This window comes from Falco rusticolus, chromosome 9, assembly GCF_015220075.1.
Source record: "Falco rusticolus isolate bFalRus1 chromosome 9, bFalRus1.pri, whole genome shotgun sequence".
NCBI classification, from domain to species: domain Eukaryota; kingdom Metazoa; phylum Chordata; class Aves; order Falconiformes; family Falconidae; genus Falco; species Falco rusticolus.
The window spans coordinates 53,941,906-53,965,685 of record NC_051195.1 but is presented as its reverse complement, the minus strand read 5'-3'; the positions used below and the strand labels follow the sequence as shown (position 1 = coordinate 53,965,685).

Genomic DNA, 23,780 nt, shown 5'->3' with positions numbered 1-23,780 from the left:
TCTGCCCCATGCTCATCCTGCTGTCCTTTGCGTGGCAGTTTCACGTCCTAGGGCCTTTGGGACCTGCTGCTGAAGGCTACACCCTGTGGCGTAGTAAATGAGCCTCCTCTTTGGAAGTCTACTTATGGACTAATTCCCAGATCCCTAACGTTTATCACTGCAGATCTGCACCACAGCCTGCCGAAGCACGAATGCAGAATGAAGCAAAGATGTAGCCCTTTGGCTGACCAGCCTGTTCCTCTGCCTCACTCACTAAATACTCACTTGATTGCAAGAGCCAAGACAAAGCTAAAGGCTCAAGGGGAAGTCACTTCCTGCTGGGAGTAAATCTCACCTGGTATTAGCCATAGACACACACAACAGTTGGCAGAACAAGGAATGTATTAAGGAATTTCCTCCCCTTGAGGAAGCAGCAAATACATGCACACAACAGGAGTGCAACTGAATCCACAGCCTTTAATGAATGCAGAGACTCATTCTGGGCACAGGTACATTTGTGATTGTCCCCACACACACCCCTCCTCCTCCCTCTCTTAAAAAATTATTTTAGTTAGTGAAACGTAAAGCCACACAAAGACCAGAATATGTATACACACACTACAGAGCCTGACATTTTTTTCTTTTTTCTTAAGAAACTTTCACACATTTAGAATTATTGACTGTTAAGCCCAGTCAGTACAGCAGAAATATTCTACATAGATCATCGGCTGAAATGCACAGTACAACAGTTGTGAGCACACTGTCACAGGGGACACCCACATGACTGCTAACAAGGGTAGTAGATCTGAAAAAACCGCATTGCAAGCATCTGCAGTGAGCCAGGCTGAGGAAGATGGGAAATTACCAGAACACAGAACAGAGGTGTTAAAGTCCTTGGATGCTGCTACAGTCCCTTCTCTCCAGCCACTGCTCCCGCTAGAGAGCCAGGAAACTTGAACTTGTGCTTGCCACCTGAAATTTTCCTTCCGTTTCACAGGGATCGGTGTCAAGCTTTTATTTCCAGACCTGAGTCACTATGATTTTGCTTGTGTGGGGGGCAAGGCAGAGAAGAACAAACACAGGCCCCATCTAGCAGAGCTCACTTCCCCAGACCTGCATGGTCAAACAGCTTGAGATCAGAGGTCTTGCCTGTAAAAAGGCCATAAAATTTGAAAAAATGAACAAAACAGAGCTAAAAAACCAAAACAGAAGTAACATGGTTTTATACAGCCTGCAATAAAGCTATAGTCAGTGGTATTGTTCACATGACACTTATTAAGGCTTTGACTAGTGGTCTTCTACATGCACATTTTATATACATATAATCTTGTGTGTGTGTGTATAAATTATTTTTCTTGTTCTAAGCAAGAAAATACTTTCATGCATTTGCTTCTCCTAGTATTCACAATACTTGGACCATATTCTGTTCAAGGACTTCCGGAGAGGGCTGGGCCTGTCCATTGCCCATTGGCAAATGCCCTCATCTCCAGGAATGTCGTTTGTGCCCGACAGTGGCGCTGGCCCCATGCTTCTCCACAGTCATACCCCAGAGAGGAGACGTCACCCCGGAGCCTGACAGTACATTGGTTATGTAAACATAGTAATCCTGGGATTATAAATACTTAATTAAAGCTAACGTACCTCAGCTTTTAGCTCATCATTGCCCATGAGTGCCTTAATGGAATACCATTCAGAATAAAGTCTTTTTTTTTCTTCTCTCCCCCCCTCCCCCTCATATCAACAGCTCAATTACAGCGGTTTTCCCAAAAGCACAGTTTTCCCTACTTTTTCCCAAAGAAGTGCCGAGCTACCTGTTAATTCTGCAAGCCTGTGGCTTGGTAGCTTCCGTGTACATAAAAAACTGCAACACGGAGCCTGTCTGAGCCTTATAGCTCAAAGTGCTTAAGTCACCGTCTCACTTGCACCCCTGCCATGAAGTTAATGGCCTGGGCCATGGGCTGGTGAGGAGCAGGGAGGGAGCAGGACCCAGCAGAGCTCTTCCATTCCTAGTGCCCAGCAGAGCCTGCCCATGCCCGCCAGGCTGCCAGCACTCACCAGAGCCGGCCCGCAGCATGGCCTGCCTGCCCCTGCTCAGGGACACCCCAGCCGTCCCCAGTGCAGCGCTCCCCTGGGCGAGGTGCTCCGGCAGCCGGTGCGGCAGAGCACAGGTAGGCTGGGCTGCCAGAGGGAGGGCTGGCAGGGAAGTGGTACTAAGGGAAGGAAGCGGCGGAAAGAAGGCTGAGAAAGCAAATGCATGTGGGGAGAGGAGGAGAGGTTCCTTATTTAAGATAAGGCTCAGACTGCTGCCACAGCCCTCTGAGCTGCCATGCCTGGTGGTGTAACCAGGGCACACTGCCAGCACTCCTGCTGCTAAGCTGTGCCACCACCACTCCCCGTGCCTCGCATCCCACTACAGCACTTCCCCGCCAGCCACCTTGGCCACCACATTGAAATACTCCCATCCAACATAGACTATGACATCTACTGCAAATCTGGCGCTGGGCCCTTCTCATTCATTGTGATCCAAGCAGCTAGCAGCACTACAGAGACTGTCCCTGCGCCCCTGCCTAGCTCCCAACCCACGATAACCAAGACAACAAACGGACAGGACAGAAGGAGCGATGCAGTTCCAGATGTCTGGTTGTTCGCTTATTGCACAGAGTATTTTGGGCTGGTAAGGGAGAGTGGGTGGCTCACAAAGTCCTTTGAGAAAATCCTACAGGGTGGCTGTCGACATCACCTGCTCCAGAAAACACGTTCAGACAGCTCACGTGTACAGGACGCTCAGGAAATGTCACCTAGAAACAGGACACACAAGAGATGAAGGCTTCTCTCAGTTCAAGCTCAGTCTTCACTCAGCCCCATGGTGAGCTGTGCAAAATACAATGTTTGTGCCCTGGCACGTATAATTAGAAGACAGTTTTTGGTCCTGGGTATGTTAACAGGAAAGGGTCATGCTAATAATTGCAGAGGCAAACCTTTGAGACTGGATTTAGTTTTAGTTACAGAAAATACTGTACACTGCTTTTGGCCAGGTGCACAGAAGCTTAAAAAAAAAACCCAAACCAAAACCAAAAAAAGACAAAGATCACAGTTAAATGTCTCAGTCTTCAGATGGGGAATATCTGTGAGGAGCAGTGAAACTACTTTCTCATGTGCAATGCATCCTGAAATTTGGTACTTATGTATCTGGCGTGAAAGCCTTTCTTGTTGATGGTGTCATCTGTATGGAACCGAATCATGATGGAATCCCCTGCAGAGTAGATTTCTTCCAGAGGCTGTAGAAAAGGAGAGAAGACAGCACACGGTGGGGTCAGGTCTGCAGGCAAAACGCCTGGCTGTGCTGCGACACCGGAGCATAAGCTCACAGCGGAGACACAGTGGCCAGCAAACATGAAGAGTGAGTGCTCAGCACCTCCTGCCCCGCTCTGCCTCTGCCTCCCTGAGCATATTCCCTGGCTCCTTGCATGCCTGCCTTTCATGTTTGAAGACTGATGCCAGCCCACTCTACAATCCCAGTTCTTCCAGTTCTTTTTTCACAGGGCTCCCTGGATATTCTTGTTCCAGTCTCCTGAGTTTGCTCTGATTTTTCCTTATCTTTTCAGGAAATGTCATGATCCAAACCAGATCCTGTTTGGCAGCTGAGGCTCTCCCAGGCTTCATGAGCAGCAGAATAACTTTTATCTTACATGATAACTCTGGCTATCTCCCCCACTGCTGCAACTTGCTACAACCTCCCCCCTGCTTCTCTGCGGGACCCCCACTTTCCCAGCCAGTCTCCATCTGCAGTGTGCAGGCAGGTAGGTCACTGCCCTGCTGCCCTGAACTTCACACCGAGCTGCTCTGCCTTGGTGTTCCACACTGCTACCTCTGTTTGCAAGCGCTTCTCCCACACACCTGCTCCTGATCGTCTCTCTTTAAATTCAGTAAGAACCTTCCCCATTTAATCGCTGAAGTCCTAGAGAAATCAAGCGTAGACCCTCTGATTTTAAAAGCCACACACCACTGCCCGTGCTAACAGAGCCACCCCGGTTGATGGGGACACGGGTGACACAGGTCCAGTCGACAGCGAGCACTCCTGGGGTCATCGGCTGCACCTGAGTCACTCCACCCTTGGCCCTTGCCACGGCGTGGCCGCAGCATGACTTGGCTTCAGGCGGGGAGGGACCCAGGATGAAACTGGCCCTCGAAAGCTGTTTCCCACATATACAAGGTTTCCACAGCAGGGCTGGTCACGCACCACAGCGGTCCCATACCATGGCCCATGGTCATGGGCTAGTGAGGGAAAGTCACTTGGCAGGATTTTCAGACCAACTGCACATCAGATAAAATGGCTGTGGTCTCTAGCAATAGGGAAGAAGCAAAATCCAGACACGCAAGGCACTCTCATCACCAGTTTGTAACAGCTGCCCCTATCCAAACAGGTATGAGAGCACCCTTCCTCACCACCCGGTCATCCCTGTGAACCCCCCCTGCCCCCGGCTTACCCCTGAGCCACAGAAGCGTCCCAAGCGGGGTGCAGTGCTGTCGTAACCATCATAAATTTCCATGTAGTCATACCCACAGTCAGCCTCCTCCTCAATCTCGAATATCTGGAATATCAGTTCCACCCCATAACCATCTTCCGCTACAATCACCCACTCGCAGTTGGTTTGACCTGGGTAGTTGTTGTCCCCAAACTGAGCATGGGAATATAGCTTCTTAGTTCGTACTTCAGCTTTTAGGAGCCCACCGCACTCTGGAGGAAGAAAAGGGCATAAATCGGTCTCTCAGAGGCCTTAGTTCACAACAAAGGCTCACCACCCCGCTTCTGGGCCAGCCATGAGAAGAGAAGACCTCCCTCTGCTTGAAGTTCACATACAGTGGGGAAGGTAAGTAACCACTGCACAGAACTAACCACAAACCAGTGAATCCTCCGGTCACCCATGGATCCAGTGACCCACATAGCACAGGTGAGCTTAGCTCCCTTGGTGTAGAACATGCATGGAAAGAGGCGACTGGTTAACACTGGCAGGATAGGGTTCCTGCCACATTATACTCTGGAAAAATGTAGTATTTTAGAAAATGATTGCTCAAAGGAAGACTTAACATGTTCTCTGAACTTGTCCTGTAGCTGAAATTCTGGCTCCGAATATTTTGCCAGCAAGAAGTTGAATCACATTAAGAAACTGGGGACCAAACCAATCTTTTTCTGCCCACACAATGTACAAAAGCAGCCCCGTGCCAGCTCGAAACACGCGTGCTATGGTGCTGAGTCCCTGTGGCCGATCAGGAAGACACCTCTTCACCCGCCTCCCATGCGCTTCACCTGTTTAGAGCGCCAGGGATTTCAGCAGTGACCCTTGGCACAACACGCTCAGCTCTGGGCTGCCACAGATGAGAGGACCAAGATGTGCCTGCCCACCACACGTCTCTGCTCCCACCCAAAACCAGTCTCAGACAGGCCCGTCCCTGCGTGGGCCAGCACACGGGCTGAGCATCACTCCCTTTCTGGCAGCTGGTGAGGAACAGAGGGGGTTGCCACTCAACCAAGCGCCTCCCATTTAAACAAAACAGCATGAGCAGGAATGTCTGGTGTCTAGAAACCTCTGAACTAATAAGGAAGCTGGCATGTATGGCACGGTGCCAGCAATGACCTGGGAAATGGTTAGCACAACATGCAACCACCCAAAATTCAGGCTAAGCTTACTTGGGAGCAAAGTGTGTCTGGGTTTGCCTGGTAAGAAAATGCAGTGAGACTCGATGACATCTTATCACGCTGGGGTATTGGCAGGCTACCAGCTTACCTGTGCTGTGCTTTGCCTGGAAACCTTTTCTTTGCACAGAAGCATCAGAGTAAAACCTGAGGAACATCTTGTTGGTAGAAGCCACGACAGGGTCCGGTTTCTTGTTGCCACAGAAGCGGCCAAGAATAGGTGACTTGGTGTTGGGGCCGTCATACATCTCTAAGTGGTCATAGGCACATTCTTGGTGCTGTTCGATCTCAAACTCATTGAATGTCTACGGCAAGAACAAGGAGAGTTAAGACAGACATTTGTAAATCTAAGCATGCAGTGTAGCAGAGGATGAAATGCCAAGTGAGAAACAGAACAAATGGTGTGTCTGTCCCACTCCTCCAACAAACTAAATCAGAATAGCATGCTCTCAGGCAGGAGTGATCTCAGGGTGGCAAAACTCAGTATTTCATGTGCATGTGCCGTGTAGCCTTAGCTTTGCTGCCTCACATGGGCGCACAAAACAGTTTTCACCTGCAAGCCTTACATGCCTTTCTTTTTCCTGCTGGAAACCCTGCCTAGCACACTGACTGAGCACTTCTTCAGCATTACCTCCACTGAGCACAGGGATCCAGGCATCACTGGCCCCAGCTGCACAGCTTCGGGCATGTCTTGCCCCATGCATCAAGCTGTGCCTAACGCTTCCTGCCCTGAGGGGCTGGGGGCTGGCCCTGCCACCCCCTTATGCAGGTACAGTCCCAACAGAGTGGCTTGCATGGAGGGGTCTGGGTGGGAGGGCACGTTACACCTGCTGTTAACAGCAAGAACAATGCTCCACAGTCACTACTGCTGGAGTCTCCTCCAAGCTGCCTCAGCCCCTGCCTCGTGTCCCTCTGAGACCTTCTGCCCTTTCGGAGGGTGCCAAGTTGCCCTCCTTCCTGCTCCCCAAACAGGAGCTACAGGCATCAGCCTCCCACTCCAGCTCCTCACAACCCAGTCTGCTTCTTTCCCCCTGCTGCTCACTGGTTACTCACTACTTTCACTCGGTGGCCAGGCGTTGCAGAGATGTCCCAGGTGCACTCCTTCCGGCTGGGGTACTTGTCAGGCCAGTTGGGGCTGCTCATCATCCCCTCTGCACCGCTCAGCTTGTGCTCGCAACCAGCTTGAGAGAGAGACATCACAAAACAGAGGCATCAAGCAAGTCTCGGAGGGGAACCACATAACATTCTACGTGCTCCTCTCTGCCGACTGAGACCCTCAGCAGGGCAGAAATAGGGAAGGCTTCAGCCACTGTACAAGAGCTTTCAGTATCACCACAGAGTTCTGCTGGGCTTGCCCTGTATTTTTTTTGACCCAACTGGGCAGCTGGTGAAATGGACCACCTTGTTTTCCTGTTCCTCGTTAACCTCGTCCACCTCCTCACTCCCAAACATATTCCCCTGCTCCTCCACCTTGCTTGCCCTGTTCCCAGTGACAAGGTGCCCAGCCCCTCCACCATGCTGACTCTGCTGCTATCTCAGCCTTGAGTTGTTTTGCCGACTTGGAAAGCTGGATCAGCTGATGGAGAGATCAGACGAGGATCAGAGAGCATACACAGGAAAGCCATGGCAGCCCTCAGCAGGGGTAGGCATGCAATACGAAGGGTCATTTTGGCAGCAGCAAGCGGTTAGATCAGCTCATCCTTTCTCTTGACTCAAGCCCAATAATTAAATGAAGCAGCAGTGACAAGCCTCACAGTGATGCCCCACCTTCTGCTAGCCCAACTTCTTGCCCTCACCCTGTCCCATCCCCCATGGCCATACAGACTGCCAGGCTGAATGGATCTAGCTGGAAACAAGCCCTCTTCTTCCTTTTTCTAGGTACTTTTTCAGCTAGCTGGGGCTTTTTCAGTGCCCCAGCCCAGTACACTGCTCCAGCATCCTTCCGACACCATGCAGGAAGCACCCTGGCTCAAAGCATGTTTGAACCACCCCGTTCTTCCCAAGGGCAGGAGCTGGGGACCTTACCTTCCTTACAATCGTGGCCATTCTCATGCAGCATGAAGCCATTTCTGCACTGGCACACGTAGCTCCCAAAGGTGTTGATGCACTCGTGCTGGCAACCACCGTTGTCTTTGGAGCACTCGTCCTTGTCTGGGCAGGATCAGACCAACAAACAGTGAGCTGACAGTGAGAAACAGGCTACCACAGCCACCAGCTGGGAGCCCCCTACCCAGACTGGCAGATACTGATGCAAACCTCCAACTTCTCCTGCCGGATTAGTCCAGTCCGCTTTTCAGCCTGGACACAACTCTCTGCAATTGTCTTTCATTCCATAAGATGCATCACAAATATGTTTTATTAGGTTTTGAATGGTTTAAGACTCCTATCTAAAAGAAACCCATAGCAACCTCTCATTCTTTTAGAATAGCGTCCAGGAAAAGCATCACAAATTCACTAGCCTAGGCAAAAATCTACTGGCCAGTCTTCACATTTGCAAGTTCCTACATGCTCTGAGAAGCCTCCACCCCCCACTAGCTCTGTCCGAGAGCACAAGCAGCCAGATGGAGAAGAGGATCTAAGGTACGAGCTGCTCCCAGAAGCTGAAATGCTCCCCAGGGGATGTTCACTCCTGTGCGTTCAGGACTATATACATTCCTGAATCTCACTGCTCTGGGCATAGGGTCTGCTCATGGTTTCCAGTCCAGTTTAATTTATGAGCAGTTTATTTCCAATTTTTCTTGGGCCAATGCCTTTCCTGGACTTCATTAATCTCATCTGTCTCCTCACTCCCAAATGTATTTCTCCATGAAACATAGCTTTGCTCACACTCCCTCCTGATAGATTTGATAAGCCAAACCTCTAGCCCTGATTCTGCTCTGCAACTGTCTCTGTCTTAAATCAAGGCCAATTTGCCTGATCACTCTCCTCAAAAACATTAATACTCCTTGGTCTCTGCTGAAAACACAGCATGAAATTGCATTTTCCCTTCTGTACAATGTATGGTTAACCTGCAGAACTGCTGCCAACAAGGCACATCACTGACACCAAGAGCTACAAAGGACTCAGAATAGATGATCAGAAACTTCCACTAGCACACGGTGCTTTGATGGGAAGGGTTGCTATATAGAAGACTTCTGGAAATTTTCTAAATCTTCTAGTTTCAGAGAAAAAAATCTCCTTAATGATGCCAGGGACAGAAATAACTTCTAGGCTCAGGTTCCCCCATTGCTTTTCCCGCTGTGGAAGGACTGGAGGCATTAATGAAATCCATGCATCTTGCTGACACCATGCTATGAAACTGGACCATATGCTGCACTGAGAAATCAAGACAAAACGTGACACAGGACAAAGCAACCATGCTTTTTAAATGTAACTAACCACCATCAGGCTCTGCCTGATTTGACAGAAGGTTGAAAAAAAATTCACCAAAATCAAGAGGTCCAGTCAGAGGAGACAGCTAAGCAAGTGAATGAATGCAGCCACATACCAGAGAAGTACTGAACTTTAAAGCCTTTCTTGGAGACTGTGTTGTCCGATTTGAACTCCAGCCTCATGTTGTTGCCATACGACGTGATCACTTCAGGCTTTTCTGAGCCGCAGAATTTGCCGTGCAGCTTGGAGTCAGAAGCCAACCCGCTACGCACCTCAACGTAGTCATACTTACAGACCTGCCACGAGAGGAGGAGATCGCTCAGCCCCGTGGACCTGGGATGGAGCATTGCAGAAGAAGGGGACAGAGGCTTGATTGAGAGGGAGCAGAAAGAGCTTTATACTCAAATGCACTCCTCACTGCCCCAGATCATCCCCTGCCAGTGTTCTCACCCCCTTCCCTTGCTGCCCTGGTCTTAAAGCAGGGCTGTGTTTGTCAGAATAGCAAAGGTTCCACTCTAAAGTCATTACACCCACTTTATCAGGAACCTGACAGTGTTGAACGGGCTCCAGCAGCCTGCTGAACTACGGGAGAGCCGCTGCTCCCATTTATGGTGGAGAAAGGGAGAACCTGGTGCCTTGTTCCAAGGGCCCCTGCCCGCGGCATGGTGGAGGGCAGACTCTTGGGCCAGCAGCTTTGCTTATCTGTGAAGCACTCTACTTCATTGTTCATTTCCAATTATTCTCCTGCAAAAGCAGCTCTGGGGAAAGGGGGGGGTGTGTGTGTTTGTGTGTGTGTGACACCTATTAGGGATGGAAAACACCTACAATTATATAAAACCAGCAGAGAAAAGAAGCCCATTTAGACCAACTTTAATCCTTCCACTCCACAGAGTCAGCAGATCCAGACTTCAGGGAGAACCATCACTGTTACTGGCTTATTATTATCAAGGGTGGGGAAACAACCAGAAGCTCCACCAGTAAGACAGCATCTCCTCTTCCTTATGCCCCAAGGATTTATCCAGTTCCCAGTTAGCCAAGAGTCACACCTCTGAGATTCAGGGACCAGTTACGTACATCATTGCCTTCCAGTTCAAACACTTCAAACTGCAGAGAGATCCGGTACTGGGCTGGAGCTACCACCTGCCAGACGCAGTTTTTGTTAGTAGGATATTCCTTGGGCCATCCAGGGCTAGTAATGGTCCCATTGAGCTTGGTGATGAAGCCCCCACAGGCAGCTGGAGAGGCAATAAATGAACACAAGTTTTACTTGGTTTGTTCAGACACACAGACCAGGCCACACCATTAGCTAGGAAACGCGTCAGATGCTGGGGGATAGCACAAACCAAATCCTGCCCTCCAGGACAGGCTTCCAGTGCTGGGAGCTGCAAAGACAGCAGAGCTTACCTGCTGTGGACCACCAGTGCAACACCTGTGGCCAGGCTGTGGTGCTGAGAGCCACCTGCACCACCTGGGGCTGCTGTCCTTGTCATTGCCCAGCCCTGGGCTTACTGCCGGTCAGCCGACTTGGCATGCCCCGGGTGGTGGCAAAGGCCAGCTTGGTAAAGGCACCCACACTCAGCCCTACAAACCTAACCACTTCAAGTTTATCAGTGATGGAATAATTAGAAGATAACGGAATCCTAGGGAAGACACCCTGTCAATTCTTCAGCAAATTATTGTACATGGACTGCATCTTCTCTACAGAAAACTGAAGCCAAGGACACAGACGTAGCTTTATCATCCCATTTCCTCTAAAAACTGAGGACATCTTAGCTTCATCCTTTTGTGGGACGGCATTCTTTACCTCAAAGGAATCAACCTCAGTTTATTCTTTTGCTGCAAAATTCTGTTTGCAATGAAGCAATTTTTTCTTGCTTGCTTTTTATTGGGAGTCATGAGACACAGCCAGATCTTCAAAACCCACAGGGATAAAGCTTCCTCTGTCTTGTTCCCAGTATCACTTTGCATTAAGGGAACTAACCCGAGGGAGCAGCTTCAATACAAAACTTCAATACAAAAAGTGTAGCGAGCGAGAGTGTCTGGACAAACAAAAGCAATTTACTCTGACACGCATCACTACGATTTCAAAGGCTGTCCTTCCTGCATTGCCCACAAATGAAGTTTAAAATAGGAGGTTAAGAGTGAAGTTCAAAGAACGCTTGCCAAGTTATACCAACTGGCTGGCTCAAAATTGCAAAGAAATTATTTAAAAAAATAAACTAAAGCTTCCAAAAGTCTTTTGCACACACCTAGCTCTGCCATCACCAAGTCGACAGCAGCCTTCCCCAAACAGTTTGGCAAAAGTGGAGGCCAGGGCAAACCAGGCAACCCTGAGACTCCCCAGCGCCTCAGCTGAAAGGCAGAGCTACAAGAACAAGGGGTGGATTCTCGCCACACTGCATTGCTAGTGGGAGCAAACGCTTGTTGCAAGAGATTAACTGTACAAATAGAAAGCTGACAGAAATAGTTTCTGTTGGAGACATGGGGACTCCCCCCGCCCCATAACAGAAGAAGGGAATTAAGTCCTCAGTATAGATAACATCTGTTTTGCATGCAGGCAAAACACTGATATTTTATTCTACAAAAGAAATTTCTTTTCTAAAAAATTATTCAGCTTTTTGGGCCACTCAAAGCTCAAGCTGTAATGCCCACCCTCCCTCGTGTTGCACTGTGGGACATCTGCTCCAAACGGCAACCTCAGGCCATGAAGAACAACTCATTTTAAGGATGTTTAGCACTAGAGGATCAGAGTATTTTCAGTTTTTCAACCAAAACTTGTTTTTCAATGGCAGTTGTGGACAAAAGAAATTTCTCAGATGGGGCAAGACAAATAGAAACAAAGAGGATGAAGGGGCAAGGAAAATAATCTCCAGGATTCAGTTCAGGTTCAGTGTCAGCTGCGGTACCCACCCTATAGACAGCTGCCTCCACCTGTAGGTTACTTACCTTCACAGCTCTTTTTATCAGCCGTCAGCTCATAGCCAGGCTCGCAGGTGCACTTGTAGCTGCCCAGTGTGTTCTCACAATGCTGCTCACACCCACCATTGTCTGGCAGAGAACATTCGTCCATCTCTGTCAAGAGAAAACCACAAATCACACTTGCCTGACCCCCCAAACCCCCTCACATTCCCCGCGCATCACCTCTGGATGAAGGACCAGAGCAAGGGCACTGTGAGAGTTGTTCAGGGACTGGAATTAAACATCACAGCATTTGCCAGTCATCGTGCAATCACCCTTTGCCATGGTCCGTTAGCATCTCTCAAATTCACAGGACAGCATACTCTGTGAATTAAACCCTATTTGTCTAATTCTTGTTTTTGCACCTAAGTGCATGGATTAAGAATTACAGGTTATAAGTTAGGAAATTTTATGACTCGAATGGTGAATAAGTGAATTCATGTGACAGACTAGCCTGAGCAAAGGGGACTGAGCCCTGCCGTGTCTGTTTGTTGTATTTCTTAACGACCTCATGAAATCAAGTTTGTTTAACTGAGGACATTGTTCTATAAATTTGAGAGATCTAAATGGACCATGACTCCCTTAATGCAGGACAAAAGTTGAAGCAGAAATAAACAAAGGACTTAACACAATCCAAACATTGGCACAGCAGCTATTATTTCTGTATGCTGTCGCAACCTAAGAGAAGCATGACTGCCTCGCAGCAGCTCCGATGGCATTTTCCCAGGCGGGTAGATATTTGGTTCTTGCCTCTACCAAGTCACCAGGATGCTGGTAAAGGACCATGTCTTGGGTCCAGCTCTTAAGAAAAACCTTATGTCTTATTCACACCTCCCTGAAGAGGACCTCAGTTTAGGAACACATTTGTCTCCAAAAGCACTCAGAAATTTTCCCCGGGATTCTGCTTACATTCAAATTTAACCCCTCTCTGAGAGGTTTCTTTTGGAATGTAACACTCTTTGTGCAGTACTAGCACCTTCTTTGAAATGGTCCGTGTCCCCTGGCATAGACAGACGAAGGTCACGTTCTGCCCGGTGCGAGCGCCTATGCTGGTACTGACCCAGCGGTGCCTCCTGCCTTAGGGAGGTGGCGTTCACACCTCGGCATCAAATCCCTGAACACGCTCAAAGCAATTTGTATATAAGCATGATGTTGGCAGTCGTACAGACAAGTCTAACAGCTCTTATCTACAAGGAGATACAACGGTAACTGATCCCTTTGACAATAGGTTAAGGGATGAACGGGCCCCAGCTTTGACCTTGCGAGGTACTAGATCACATACCTTTAAAGAAATTTGCTGCAAAGCCTGCTTTATTGATGGTTGCATCAGATGCAAACTTCATCCATACTTTATTTGAACTGGATTTGATATCTTCTGGCTTCTCATAGCCACAGAAGTGACCAATCAGCGGGCTGTATTCGGTGAGGCCATCTCGGATCTCCAGGTAGTCATAAGAACAGGCATCGTGCCATTCAATCTGCAAGGGGAGAAGGATGCGCCTGAAGCCTGGCGGTATGGGTGCTCTCAGGCAGGCTGGCTACCCCACTAGGCTTTTTTGCCAGAGATCAGCTTCCGAAGCAGCACCCCAAATCCAAACCCCAAAGCTCACAACTAGGTACTTGCCCCACAGCTGCCACCGAGCCCTCCTGCAACTGAAATCACATTCCAGCCTCGGCACATCTCAGTTCTACTGCTGTTTCGTGGCTATGCTCCGGTGAAACCCGCCCCTGGCTATCTACAAGCTGCTTTTCCATGGGAAGCAGTAAGGAACAGAACAGAACAACTACAGGCAGAAAGGTTCGAGGAGCAGCTGTGGGGTCACGGCTAGCCGGCAGTGGTGTCAGCCCTTCCAGGACAGGCTCACTCAGTGTGCACAAGCCACAGGATCCCACGGGACAGATGGGATTTATGCACCAACCCAGGTCTCATCCCCTCCCATTTGACTTGCAGGTCAGTAGTCAGAAGCATATCACCGGGCACCCACTAGTGCAAGATGTTCTATAGCTGGTAGGAGAAAACCTCCTCTGAGCCTGCCTGCCACCCAGGAACATGATGTTTCTTTGGAGAACCACAAGCACCCTGAAATCTGCCAAGCCCTGGAGACACCTACAAGAGGTTTTTGCCTGGATTGTGACCATTCGATTTCATTCGACCTGAGTGAAAATTTAAGGACTCATCAGTCCCTACTTCACGTCATCAGCAATTTTGTGCCCCTTCTAATTCTTTCTGTCTAGAGTGACAGTTTTTGAAAACTCACCATATTTAAAACTTGGCTTTAAAATCTCTAAGCAAACTTCTGGTGAGGAGAAATGATGTTCTGAACTATTCAAAAGAACATTTATTTCCAAATTATTATTTACATCACTTTAATTGTAAAGGATCTACAGAGGCTAAATTATATCCATAATATAATATACAATGACATTTCTCACCTCAAAGGCTTGGAATGTGATTCCTATGTGAAAGCCCTCAGAAACGGTGATCTTCCAGATGCACTCTTTGGAAGGTCTGTAGTCATCTGGGTAATTGGGAGATTGGATCTGGCCAGCATCTTTGTGAATGTCTCCACCGCAAATAGCTTCATAAAAAGTAAACAGCAAAACCACAAGGTTGCAGATTTTTCACTTAGGTAAAGCATGCTCCAAGCACAACCTTCTTCCTTGTTCGGATCTCTATCAACACCGCATGTTACACAAAGGCAGCACACAAGTCACGGGGGTTTTTACAAAGCTAACAGCCTGTCCCACTGACCGCGTCTCCTGCCTTGCTGTGCCAACCTCCTTCAAAGGTGAACTCACTGGGACACTGAGGTTTTAGGGATTTATGGTTCTCACACTCCTGGTCACCTTCGTAACTGCTTAAAACCTGCTACAGGCACTAAGGACCAAGAAAAGTTTTTGGGGAAAAAAATCAGATAAAAAAAGGTTGCAAATCTAATCCAGCCACACGATGGCAATATTAACAAGCATGAGCCGAGCTGCTCACCAGGAGGCATCAGCTGTGCATAAAAACTTTTACATTTTGTGCTAAAGAGTAAGTTTAAAGACCAAGAACAGAAAATCTAATGAAAATCTAAGTTTAATACAAAACTAGCAGAGACCTCAAAGACAACAGCAGTTCAGCAAAATCATCTGCAAGACTGTGTGACAAATGAAAGTAAGACCACAGGCTAAAAGCCGTGCTACCTCACGATGCACAACACACACGTCTACAGAAGGCGTATGAATGTTTCAGCTGTGTTTTAAGTCAAGGAAATAAAATGCACTGACAGTACAAAAGAGATAGCACTGCAGTGACACCTGCCAGTCCCCAGCCACCTCCACCCCTGTGGTCTCCCCACAGCACACAGCATCAGCAAAGCAGACCTGGGTCTCCCTGCAGCGTCCTGGGAACCGCTTGCACTGGGGACACTGCCTTGGCTTCGCTTGTTAGCTGCCTATGTCTGCCTGTGACCCAGAGCTAGAGAATCAGTGCTAAGGCACCATCAGACAGTTGCACCCAAAACCCAGCTGCAGAGCACAGTTTAGACTGGAGTTTGAGTTCATCTATTCGGAGCTACAAGCGTGCTGGGGAGAACCCCTGAGGGGCTCACTAGCAATCTCTCCCCCCACCTAACAGAATGAGGGCTGCATGAGCACAGAACTGGCCATTTTTTTTAACAGCCATAAAACTGTCAGCCAGCAAACAGTATTTTCTCTCTCCACTGCAGCAGTTCACACTGAAATTCAGCCGGGCGTCAAGTGTACTGGGAAAGCCTCACTGCAAACTGGAATGAACATCTGCTGATGGAGCCCGAGAAGGCACAGCAACAGCAAACCTGGGGCTGCCAGCAGCCCTGAAGGGCAAAACCACCAGCATCTTCCCATCACTACAGAGAAGGGACAACACAACTGAGCTATGCGGACACTTTCACTACATTAACTGCCATTTAGTATCTCCCACCACGTGGTGACATGCTTCTGCCTCTTTCCTCCCATCTGCTGAACACTTTAGGGCCAAGACTTGGAGGAATCCAAGTCCAAAAATGAGTCCTCACCCCCAGAGCCCCCAGCAAAGCTCAGGTGCACCAGTGCTCACATGCACTCTCACTAAAGCAGAGGACAGAGCGGCAGTGCTAAAACCCACGTGGGGCTTTCAGTACGTGAGGGACAAGAATTCAGAAGAAAAAGAGGAACTAACAGCAACACAGAGAGCTTTTGGCCAAAAACTGATAGCAAATGAAACATGTAAGGGCAATCCCTCCTGGAAATAAAAAATACCATTATTGCCTAGACACAGAAGTCACAAAACAGCTGAGCAAGTACCTGACAATGCAGGAGAGACACAAACCATTACCGGCACTCACACCGGAGGGGAGGAGGAATCAAGGGACATTTTTTGAAACTCTCCCATTTCAGCAAATAAATTATGGCAAGAGATGCAGATAATCTCACCAGCTGCTGCCCTGACAAGAGGAGGCTGAGCTAGGAACAGAACTATGCAGTGGGCCACCATTGTGTCTGCGGTACAAGCCGGCTCCCACCAGCTGTACCCTGTGCTTGCCGTAGGGCTCAGTCACAGCCCTCAGACCTTTCCAGTGGGGGGTCCTGCAGGAAGGGGTTACACAGAAGGCCAGAGTCTTGGAAAGGCAGGAAAATACGAACAGCTGGAGGGATGCAAAGTCTGACCACTAGATGTACATTCTGCTTCTATTCGCTCACCTCAAAACTCAAGTGAAGCAAGTATTGCTCATATTTACTGACCCTTTAGGGGTCATTTATTAAATAACAGGAAATATGGCAAATTATTGAGGGAAAAGAAAGTTTTGCAAAAGTAACTTTGGCATGTAGCCAATGTAAAGATTCTTTTCTTTCAATACTGTTTAGCAAAATGAAGTATGATACCATATTAATACATATGATGAAGAACAGAGAAGTTGTTTCCCCAGAAACATTCCTCACCTTCCTTTTTTAAAATTTTTTTTTCTTTTCCTTTTAAAGTTGGAGCAGGCATCGCTGGGGAATAACCCACTCTAAGAATTGATCTGATTAGTCCACCAAAGAAATAAGGTAAAATAAAACAGTCTAATAGAGACAGACTAGTTTGATCACTTCTAATTCCAACAAACTACCATAAAAAGGGTGTTACACACGACAGGGTCCAGGCAACAGCTGCTTCTTGGGAGAAGCATTAAAAAAAAAATAAATATATATATATATATATATCAGGCAAGCCACCTCTGTCTCTGGGGCACCAGTTCCTGCAGAAACCAGGTATTTCTCCTGTGGAATAGATTTGTTAGCCCCACTGCTGTGGAATCCTCATACGCTTTATTTGCACTTCCCCAACAGTCCCATGTTTTCTTCTCTTCCTTCTGTTGGATCATTATTCCTGAGCACATGGGACACTGGGGCGCTGGGCCGCCAGTGCCACACTTCTGCTGTGGCTGCACAAAGATGATGCAGCGTCGGTACCCACACAGCCAGCCTCAGCACTCTGCCAGCACTGGTACTTCTAAGAAAATGTCTGTTGCCCAATGAACAATGAAGGTTTTTAATACATTTTAGAATCATTATTGTAAAAAAAATAAGCATACATGCAGAGAAGGGATGTTACTGATTTGTTAGTGACTTTGGCAGTTTTGCTCCTCCCCTGAAGTGGCCTCAGCACCCCAGTGCCATGCAAGCTTCCAAAGTACCTCACCTGCAGAAGGTCTGACATGCTAAATCCTTATCTTCTGCAACATACAAGGGAGAAACCAAAGAACAATCTTTGCATTTGAGAAAAACGAAAAACAAAAAACTGCATTAAGTGATATAGAATTTATGATTCAAAACAGAACTTTGCCTATTAAATTCCTGGAGGGAACTCCTGCTACACCCAGCACTGCTGCTGGCAGGGGCTGCTCAGGGCAAACTGAGCCTGGCCTGGGAACGCAAGCCATGGCTCTGTGCTGCCATCCTGTTGTGCCCCAGGAATGCCATGAGCTAGTCGGAAGATTCATGCCTGAAACAGCCAGCAAAATCTGCCAGTTCCCATAAAAACCAGAGGAGGGGCTGTATCTAACCACGGGACGTGATCCTGCAAAGCCCTGCACCCCATCCCAAGTGCTCCACGCAAGGCGACAGCCCCGGCCGAGGGCCGTACCTTCATAGACCACGAAGAAGCCTTTGCCCAGGATGTTACTGCTGCTCCGGAACTCGATCCACAGCCTGCTGTCCGTGGAGATTACTGGCTCAGGGATCTTGTCACCACAAAATCTACCTGGAAGGCAGGAAAGAGACAATCAAGATCTCCTGGCTGACTGGCACAGCGGAGCAGACAGCCAGGTTCTGGGAAGCAAATAGTCTGCGGTTGAAGGAGCTGTACTTGTGTAAAACACCCTTCCACTCCCACCACTTCTGCTTTTGAGCAAGTTTCTGCTTCCCTCCTCCCACTGATTCATATTTTCTTCAATTATTAAATTAATGAAGGTTTTCTTCAGCTGGGAGCAGAATCCAGGAGTCACAGATACAGTAAACTCAAACGGGCTCTTGTTTTGATCACATAACTGGGCAAATGAGCTGCAAAGGTGGGGAACAACCCCTGTCCTTCCAGAGGTGAGACATCAGGGAACGTCCTTTCCACCTGCTACACCTCAGAAACTCCTTCAGCATTTTACAGCCAAGAGCAAATTGCCCAAATCAAACCAAGGCCATGCCGAGGCGAAAACACCCCTTATCCTCTGCCCACCTCACCCCAGCTAAGCCTCTGCAGTTCTCCCATCTCTTTCAAGAGGAAGAGACCGAGAGCCTTTTTGCTCATGGAGCATCCAGCTCTGAGCTCCCTGGTGTGCACCAGCACTAGGAAATACTCGGATCCTACCAGCAAGGATGAATCCTGAAACAGAACAGCTGCAGCAGGCATCTGCAGCCCAGACAACCTCAGCAACCCTAACCTGGTGCTCCTCCACTTCTTCCAGCCAGACGCTCCTCAGGGAAACAGAGCGAGCACCAAGGATGCACGGGGAGCACCCAGGGCAAACAGGGAGCACCCAGGGGGAATGGGGTGTTTCACTTCAGCTGACACCAGCAGGGCTGTACCCCGAGTTCAGCATGGCCTTGGCCCCCGTCCCACTGAGTCCCCGGTGGGAATCTGACAGGGGCAGAGAGCAGCTTCCCGGGCTGGGCTTAGTCAGAGTGGCGTGACAGGGGTCCTGGCCTTGTGACACCAGGCAAAGGCTTCTTTGAACACCCTCTGCTGGGCAAAAACCTGGTTAATGCCTCACTGCAAGAGAGCACCTTTGCTCCCACAGCAGGCTGTGCTGGCGTTCCCTGCACAGTGTAACGGGGAGTTCAGGGCTTGCTGGCTGGCAGGCAGAGCCACTGTACAGGGGGCAGAGTGGTTGGCATCACTCCTGCGCATTAAAAGCCTGGGGGTCCCCTGCTTAGTCAGCTGCTGCCACTTTCAGCTCTGCCTGCCCTACCTTCGGCACGTGGCAAGGAAGGCGATGGCCATCAAGGATGCAAGAGCTGTGCCTCTGGGACAGGCCAGTCAGTGCAAATTAAAAGGTGAGATGCAAACTCTGTTTTTCTTCAGCAGCAGTTTCACTGCCAACTCTTCTCTCTTGCAGTGTCATGCACCAGACGTTATCTCGGACCCTAGCCTCAGAATCGGCTCCTCGGCTCCAACCCCTGTGCCCCCAAGCTGCCCAGCAGCGTAAGGACAGCATCTCCCCTCCCCTCCCACAGGGGATGCTAACAAACAGCATCAGCACTGCAAAGCTCCTTCCTCCAGGGTCACCAAGCCACCACCTCCCGGATTTAGCTTCGGAGTTTAACAAGGGTGTCAAGGAGAGGAAACACAGATGAGGAACGAGAACGAGCAAAACTCCTCAGAGTCTGATAAAGGGCCCATTCATAAAAAGTTATACACCATTTAAAGGCTGGGGTTTTCACACACTTCCCTGGGAAAATATGCAGTGCACATGTATTTTTTTTCTCTCCGCAAGAAGCCCATGCTTTCACAATTCTCACTAATCCCCCTCCCCGCCCCCGGCTGAATCGCGTCTGTCTGCCTCTTCCGAGCTGATTTCATGGCTCAGCCCCTTGCGGGAGCTGTGGCCACTCATGCAGCGTCTCCCTCCAGATGGGAACACTCGCACGTCCACCTGCACTAGGGGCATAGGGAGGTGCTTGGCTTCTGAAATACCTTTAAATTACTCAGCAGAAAAAAAAAAATAGTGAGGAGCTAAATTGCAGCTGCTGGAGTAATGTTACCTGCTGCATGTGCAGCGGAAAACAGCAATCAACGCTGCCAAGGCCAGAAGAGGCAGGGAGCAGTAAAACCGACTGCCGGCTCTGTGAGAGCAACATGACTTCAGCCTCAGAATCTTGCCTGGCACCAGGGCTGGGATGCCCCGCAGGGTCAAGGACCCAGGCCTCTGCAAGCCCACTGGCCCCAGGCTGCGAGCCCAGTGCTGCACGCAGCGCGAGCACAGCCCCTCCGGCACGGCCACACAACCCGATGGCTGCTTGCCTTCCCAGCCAAAGGGGCTGTCTGCAGCGCAGCATCTCAGCCACTGCAGCACCGAGGGCACAGGATGGAGTTGGGGTCAAAGCCAGCCGCAAAGCTGGTGGAACTCCTGGCTGCCCTCCCAGGGTGACAGAAGACTTGTAGTTAGGACAGCAGGAGGCAAACAAACAGGGAGGACAGAGGCTGTGGTTTCCTGAGAGCGCTGGGAGCAGGAGCAGGGCAGAGGCCTTGCACAGTCTGATGCCCTAGGCATGGGCTAGCAAGCTCCCCGCTGGAAGTACAGAGCCTCAAATACAGACTGCTTGTCTCTGTAAATGCAAATATGTGAAATAACGGCAGGAGCTTGGGCCAGGAGCTGTGGGGCTGCTTTGTTCTGACTTCATCCTGGTCTTAGGAAAAAGCAATAATAAAACTCCAGAGACCACAGTTTCAGTCCCGGCTATGGCCCTGGTTCAATTCCCCCTCTGTCTCACTTACCAAGCTGGAAAAGGTAGGAATAGCCTTTGCTACCAAAGGGCTTGGAGCATGGGTCCTTGGGTGTGACTGCAGCACGCAGACATCTCCGGATGGAGACATTAACGGGTGGCCAGTGCGCTGGGCAGGCGCAGGCTCCTTCCAGGTTTGTTTCTGCTCTCCCCACCCACCCCCCAAGCACCAAGAACACCGCACAAAACACAATTACAACAAACCAGCGACTCACCCAGTAATGGAGCTTTCCTCCAGTAACCATCACGCACCTCCACATAGTCATACCAGCAAAGGCGACTCTTAAATAGGTCCATTGATGTGAAGTTTAACAAAATCTGAAAGGAGAGAGCGCATACTTCTCTTTAGGAAGGGAGCTGCTTTAAAAGAGAAGACCCTGCAGATCGCGTGCTCCCCCTCTGCTATGGTGCTGCCTAAGCCAGTATGCAGGAAAAGCCAGCTGGACAGTTGGCTGGATATTTTAACCAGCTTTCCTCCAAAAAAGAAAGGCTTCTCAAGGTATTTTTAGGAAACCATGAAAGTACAGGACAGCAGACAGCACTTCACCATCCGTACTGTAATTCACAGTCACTGCTCCTCAGTCACTGTGAAATGCTACTTAAAAAAAGCCCAATTTGTCGTGTTTTCTTTTTTTTTAATTAAAAATTGAATCTTTGGTTTTGATCAATGTGAACATCATAGAGAAACACACTGCCCCAAAATACAGATGTTTGGGATCTATACTCCTATATAACCGATGCTTGTAATAAACAGCTGATTTTACTGACAGGTTTCCACATTCTGACAATCACACTCATACCACCACTGTGATGCAGCTGTGTCCAGTGGCTTTATTGAGCAGAGTTTAGCATAAAAATTCTAGCCCTTTGGTCTCCTTCCTCTGTAACATGGATTACGGGCCTTGCTCTGTGCCTACGGATGTCACTTGTGGCATTTTTGTCCTTGCAAGATCTGACCCACATATGAATTTGCATCCATAGTCTGCCACAGAAACATCACTAGATTAAAACAGATATTCTCCCCCAAAGCCCTGGCTGGATGTGCACAGTGCAGCCTGCAATGATGTCACTTGCTTTGTTCACACATTTGCAGTTTCCTGACTTTGGACGGCGAGAGGAGATTCACGTGTTCCTGTGCGGATGAATAGCATAAGCCCAGTGCTGGCTCTAAGCTCATGCCTCACTGGTATGATGTTACTTGGTACCAGCTTCTACATTTGCTTAAACAGAGAAGTTGAAGCATTTAACCTGAACTTGATATTTATTTTTTTTTTAACATCAGTGGTTCAGCATTTGGATGCCAGGTGCTATCTGATACAATTCTTCTGAAGAGGCTGAGAGACAAAGGGAGAATGTACAGTAAGATTTACACTGCAAAACTCCCAGCGCCTTAGTTTCAAAACCCAGATGGCTCTTGGCAGCTCAGCCCCTGGCGAAGCTCTGCCTGCAGCAATGGCAGGAGCTCCGTGCTGCACGGGACCAGGCTCGCAGGGGACACAATGGGGTCCCACAGCAGGATGGCTGCTGCAGAACAAGTGAGCTCTGCCCCTCTTTGCTCAAATCAGAGTCTTAAGTGCATCCAGAGGGTGGTCTCAGCAAAGCCACTCTGCGCATTCTGGCAGCCTGGTACAGCATGAAATGGAGTGCTGGTGTTAGTGGATTAAGGAAAGGTTTCATTTCCACGGGAAGATCAATAAAACAAAAGGAGCTGGGAAGAAAGTGGACAGGGTGGGTGATGGATGTGTGGCAGGTCTTGGCGCTTCAAGGCAGGGAGCAGGAGCTCCCTGACAGCGACATTATCTCTGCATGACAGGGGAGGACACCCACGTCACTCACAGCTCCTCGGCTCCCTTCGGGACCCCAGTTTTCTGGCACATTTTATCCAACTCATCTGAGTGGCACCTGGCTTTGACAGGTGAGCCTAGCTGGAGCTAGTAGCTGGCAGGCTCAGCCCTGCATCCAGAGGAAGGATCAGAGACCAACACGCAGTCCAGACCAGGGACCGGGCTCTGCTCCAGCATCACCTCTTCTCTCCTTAGGAACATCTGTGCATTCCTGACCCAGTCTCTGGGAGGACACCGACAATGCTCAGGAGCCTTTTCAGGCTCCATCCCCACAGTCCAGGCATGCAGAGATCTCTTGGCAGCTGCTAACGGTGCTGTCACAGGCAGGACTGCAGGCGAGGGAAGCGCAGAGTACACCTTGTGCTGGTGTGGCACCTACCTTCTCCCCTGGGGTCACCGAGATCCTCCAGACACAGTGGGAATAGGAGGGGTAGCCATTTGGAAAACCGGGGGCTGAGAAATTCCCAGTTGAGTCCTGCAAGGTCTCTCCACAAGCTGCAGGAGAAGGTGGGGGAAGAGAAAAAAAACAGTGACAAGAAGTGACTCTTTAAAAGACATCAGGGTCGACCAAAACATTTGCCCACAGCTGCTGTGCCCAGGCTGGTGGCTGGTACTCTAGGGATGTTCAGTCACGGCACCGTCCAAGGGTCACTGACCACCTGAGACCTTGCCAAAGGGGTGATGTAAATTCGTCAGAATTCCCAGAACAGAAGGTGATCAGTAGAAGGACACAGGGGAAAGCTTTTGAAGAGGCACCCTTCTTCCTTCATCTTCTCTCCAGAGCCCAGCACTTCCAGGTTTCAACCCTACTGAGAAATATCCCATCCGCTAATCAAATGCAAAATATTAACCCCATCTCACAACCCCAAGCCCACTGCCAGCAGATCTGTTTTCCTTTCATTACAAGCTGCTCAATGAATTTCTCCTTAGTTACCACTGTGAAGCGTCTTTTT

General features: G+C 49.3%; 1 protein-coding gene across 3 annotated transcripts in view; it reads right to left on the bottom strand.

Moving 5' to 3' along the window:
- Window positions 1-436: 436 nt before the first annotated feature.
- TLL2 (tolloid like 2) overlaps window positions 437-23,780 on the bottom strand; it is a 92,737-nt gene continuing 69,393 nt past the window's right edge. For 2 of the 3 annotated variants that reach the window (XM_037400598.1, XM_037400599.1), the window contains 13 exons: window positions 23,207-23,322; window positions 21,199-21,301; window positions 18,132-18,248; window positions 14,438-14,583; window positions 13,287-13,482; window positions 11,993-12,118; window positions 10,121-10,281; window positions 9,162-9,342; window positions 7,700-7,825; window positions 6,728-6,855; window positions 5,766-5,979; window positions 4,467-4,717; window positions 3,123-3,257 (listed from right to left, as the gene is read on the bottom strand). In XM_037400598.1, coding sequence (XP_037256495.1) covers window positions 3,123-3,257; window positions 4,467-4,717; window positions 5,766-5,979; window positions 6,728-6,855; window positions 7,700-7,825; window positions 9,162-9,342; window positions 10,121-10,281; window positions 11,993-12,118; window positions 13,287-13,482; window positions 14,438-14,583; window positions 18,132-18,248; window positions 21,199-21,301; window positions 23,207-23,322 — 2,000 coding nt within the window. Of the gene's footprint in view, window positions 3,258-4,466; window positions 4,718-5,765; window positions 5,980-6,727; window positions 6,856-7,699; window positions 7,826-9,161; window positions 9,343-10,120; window positions 10,282-11,992; window positions 12,119-13,286; window positions 13,483-14,437; window positions 14,584-18,131; window positions 18,249-21,198; window positions 21,302-23,206; window positions 23,323-23,780 lie in introns of all 3 variants that reach the window. The other variant, XM_037400597.1, reaches the window with a different exon arrangement.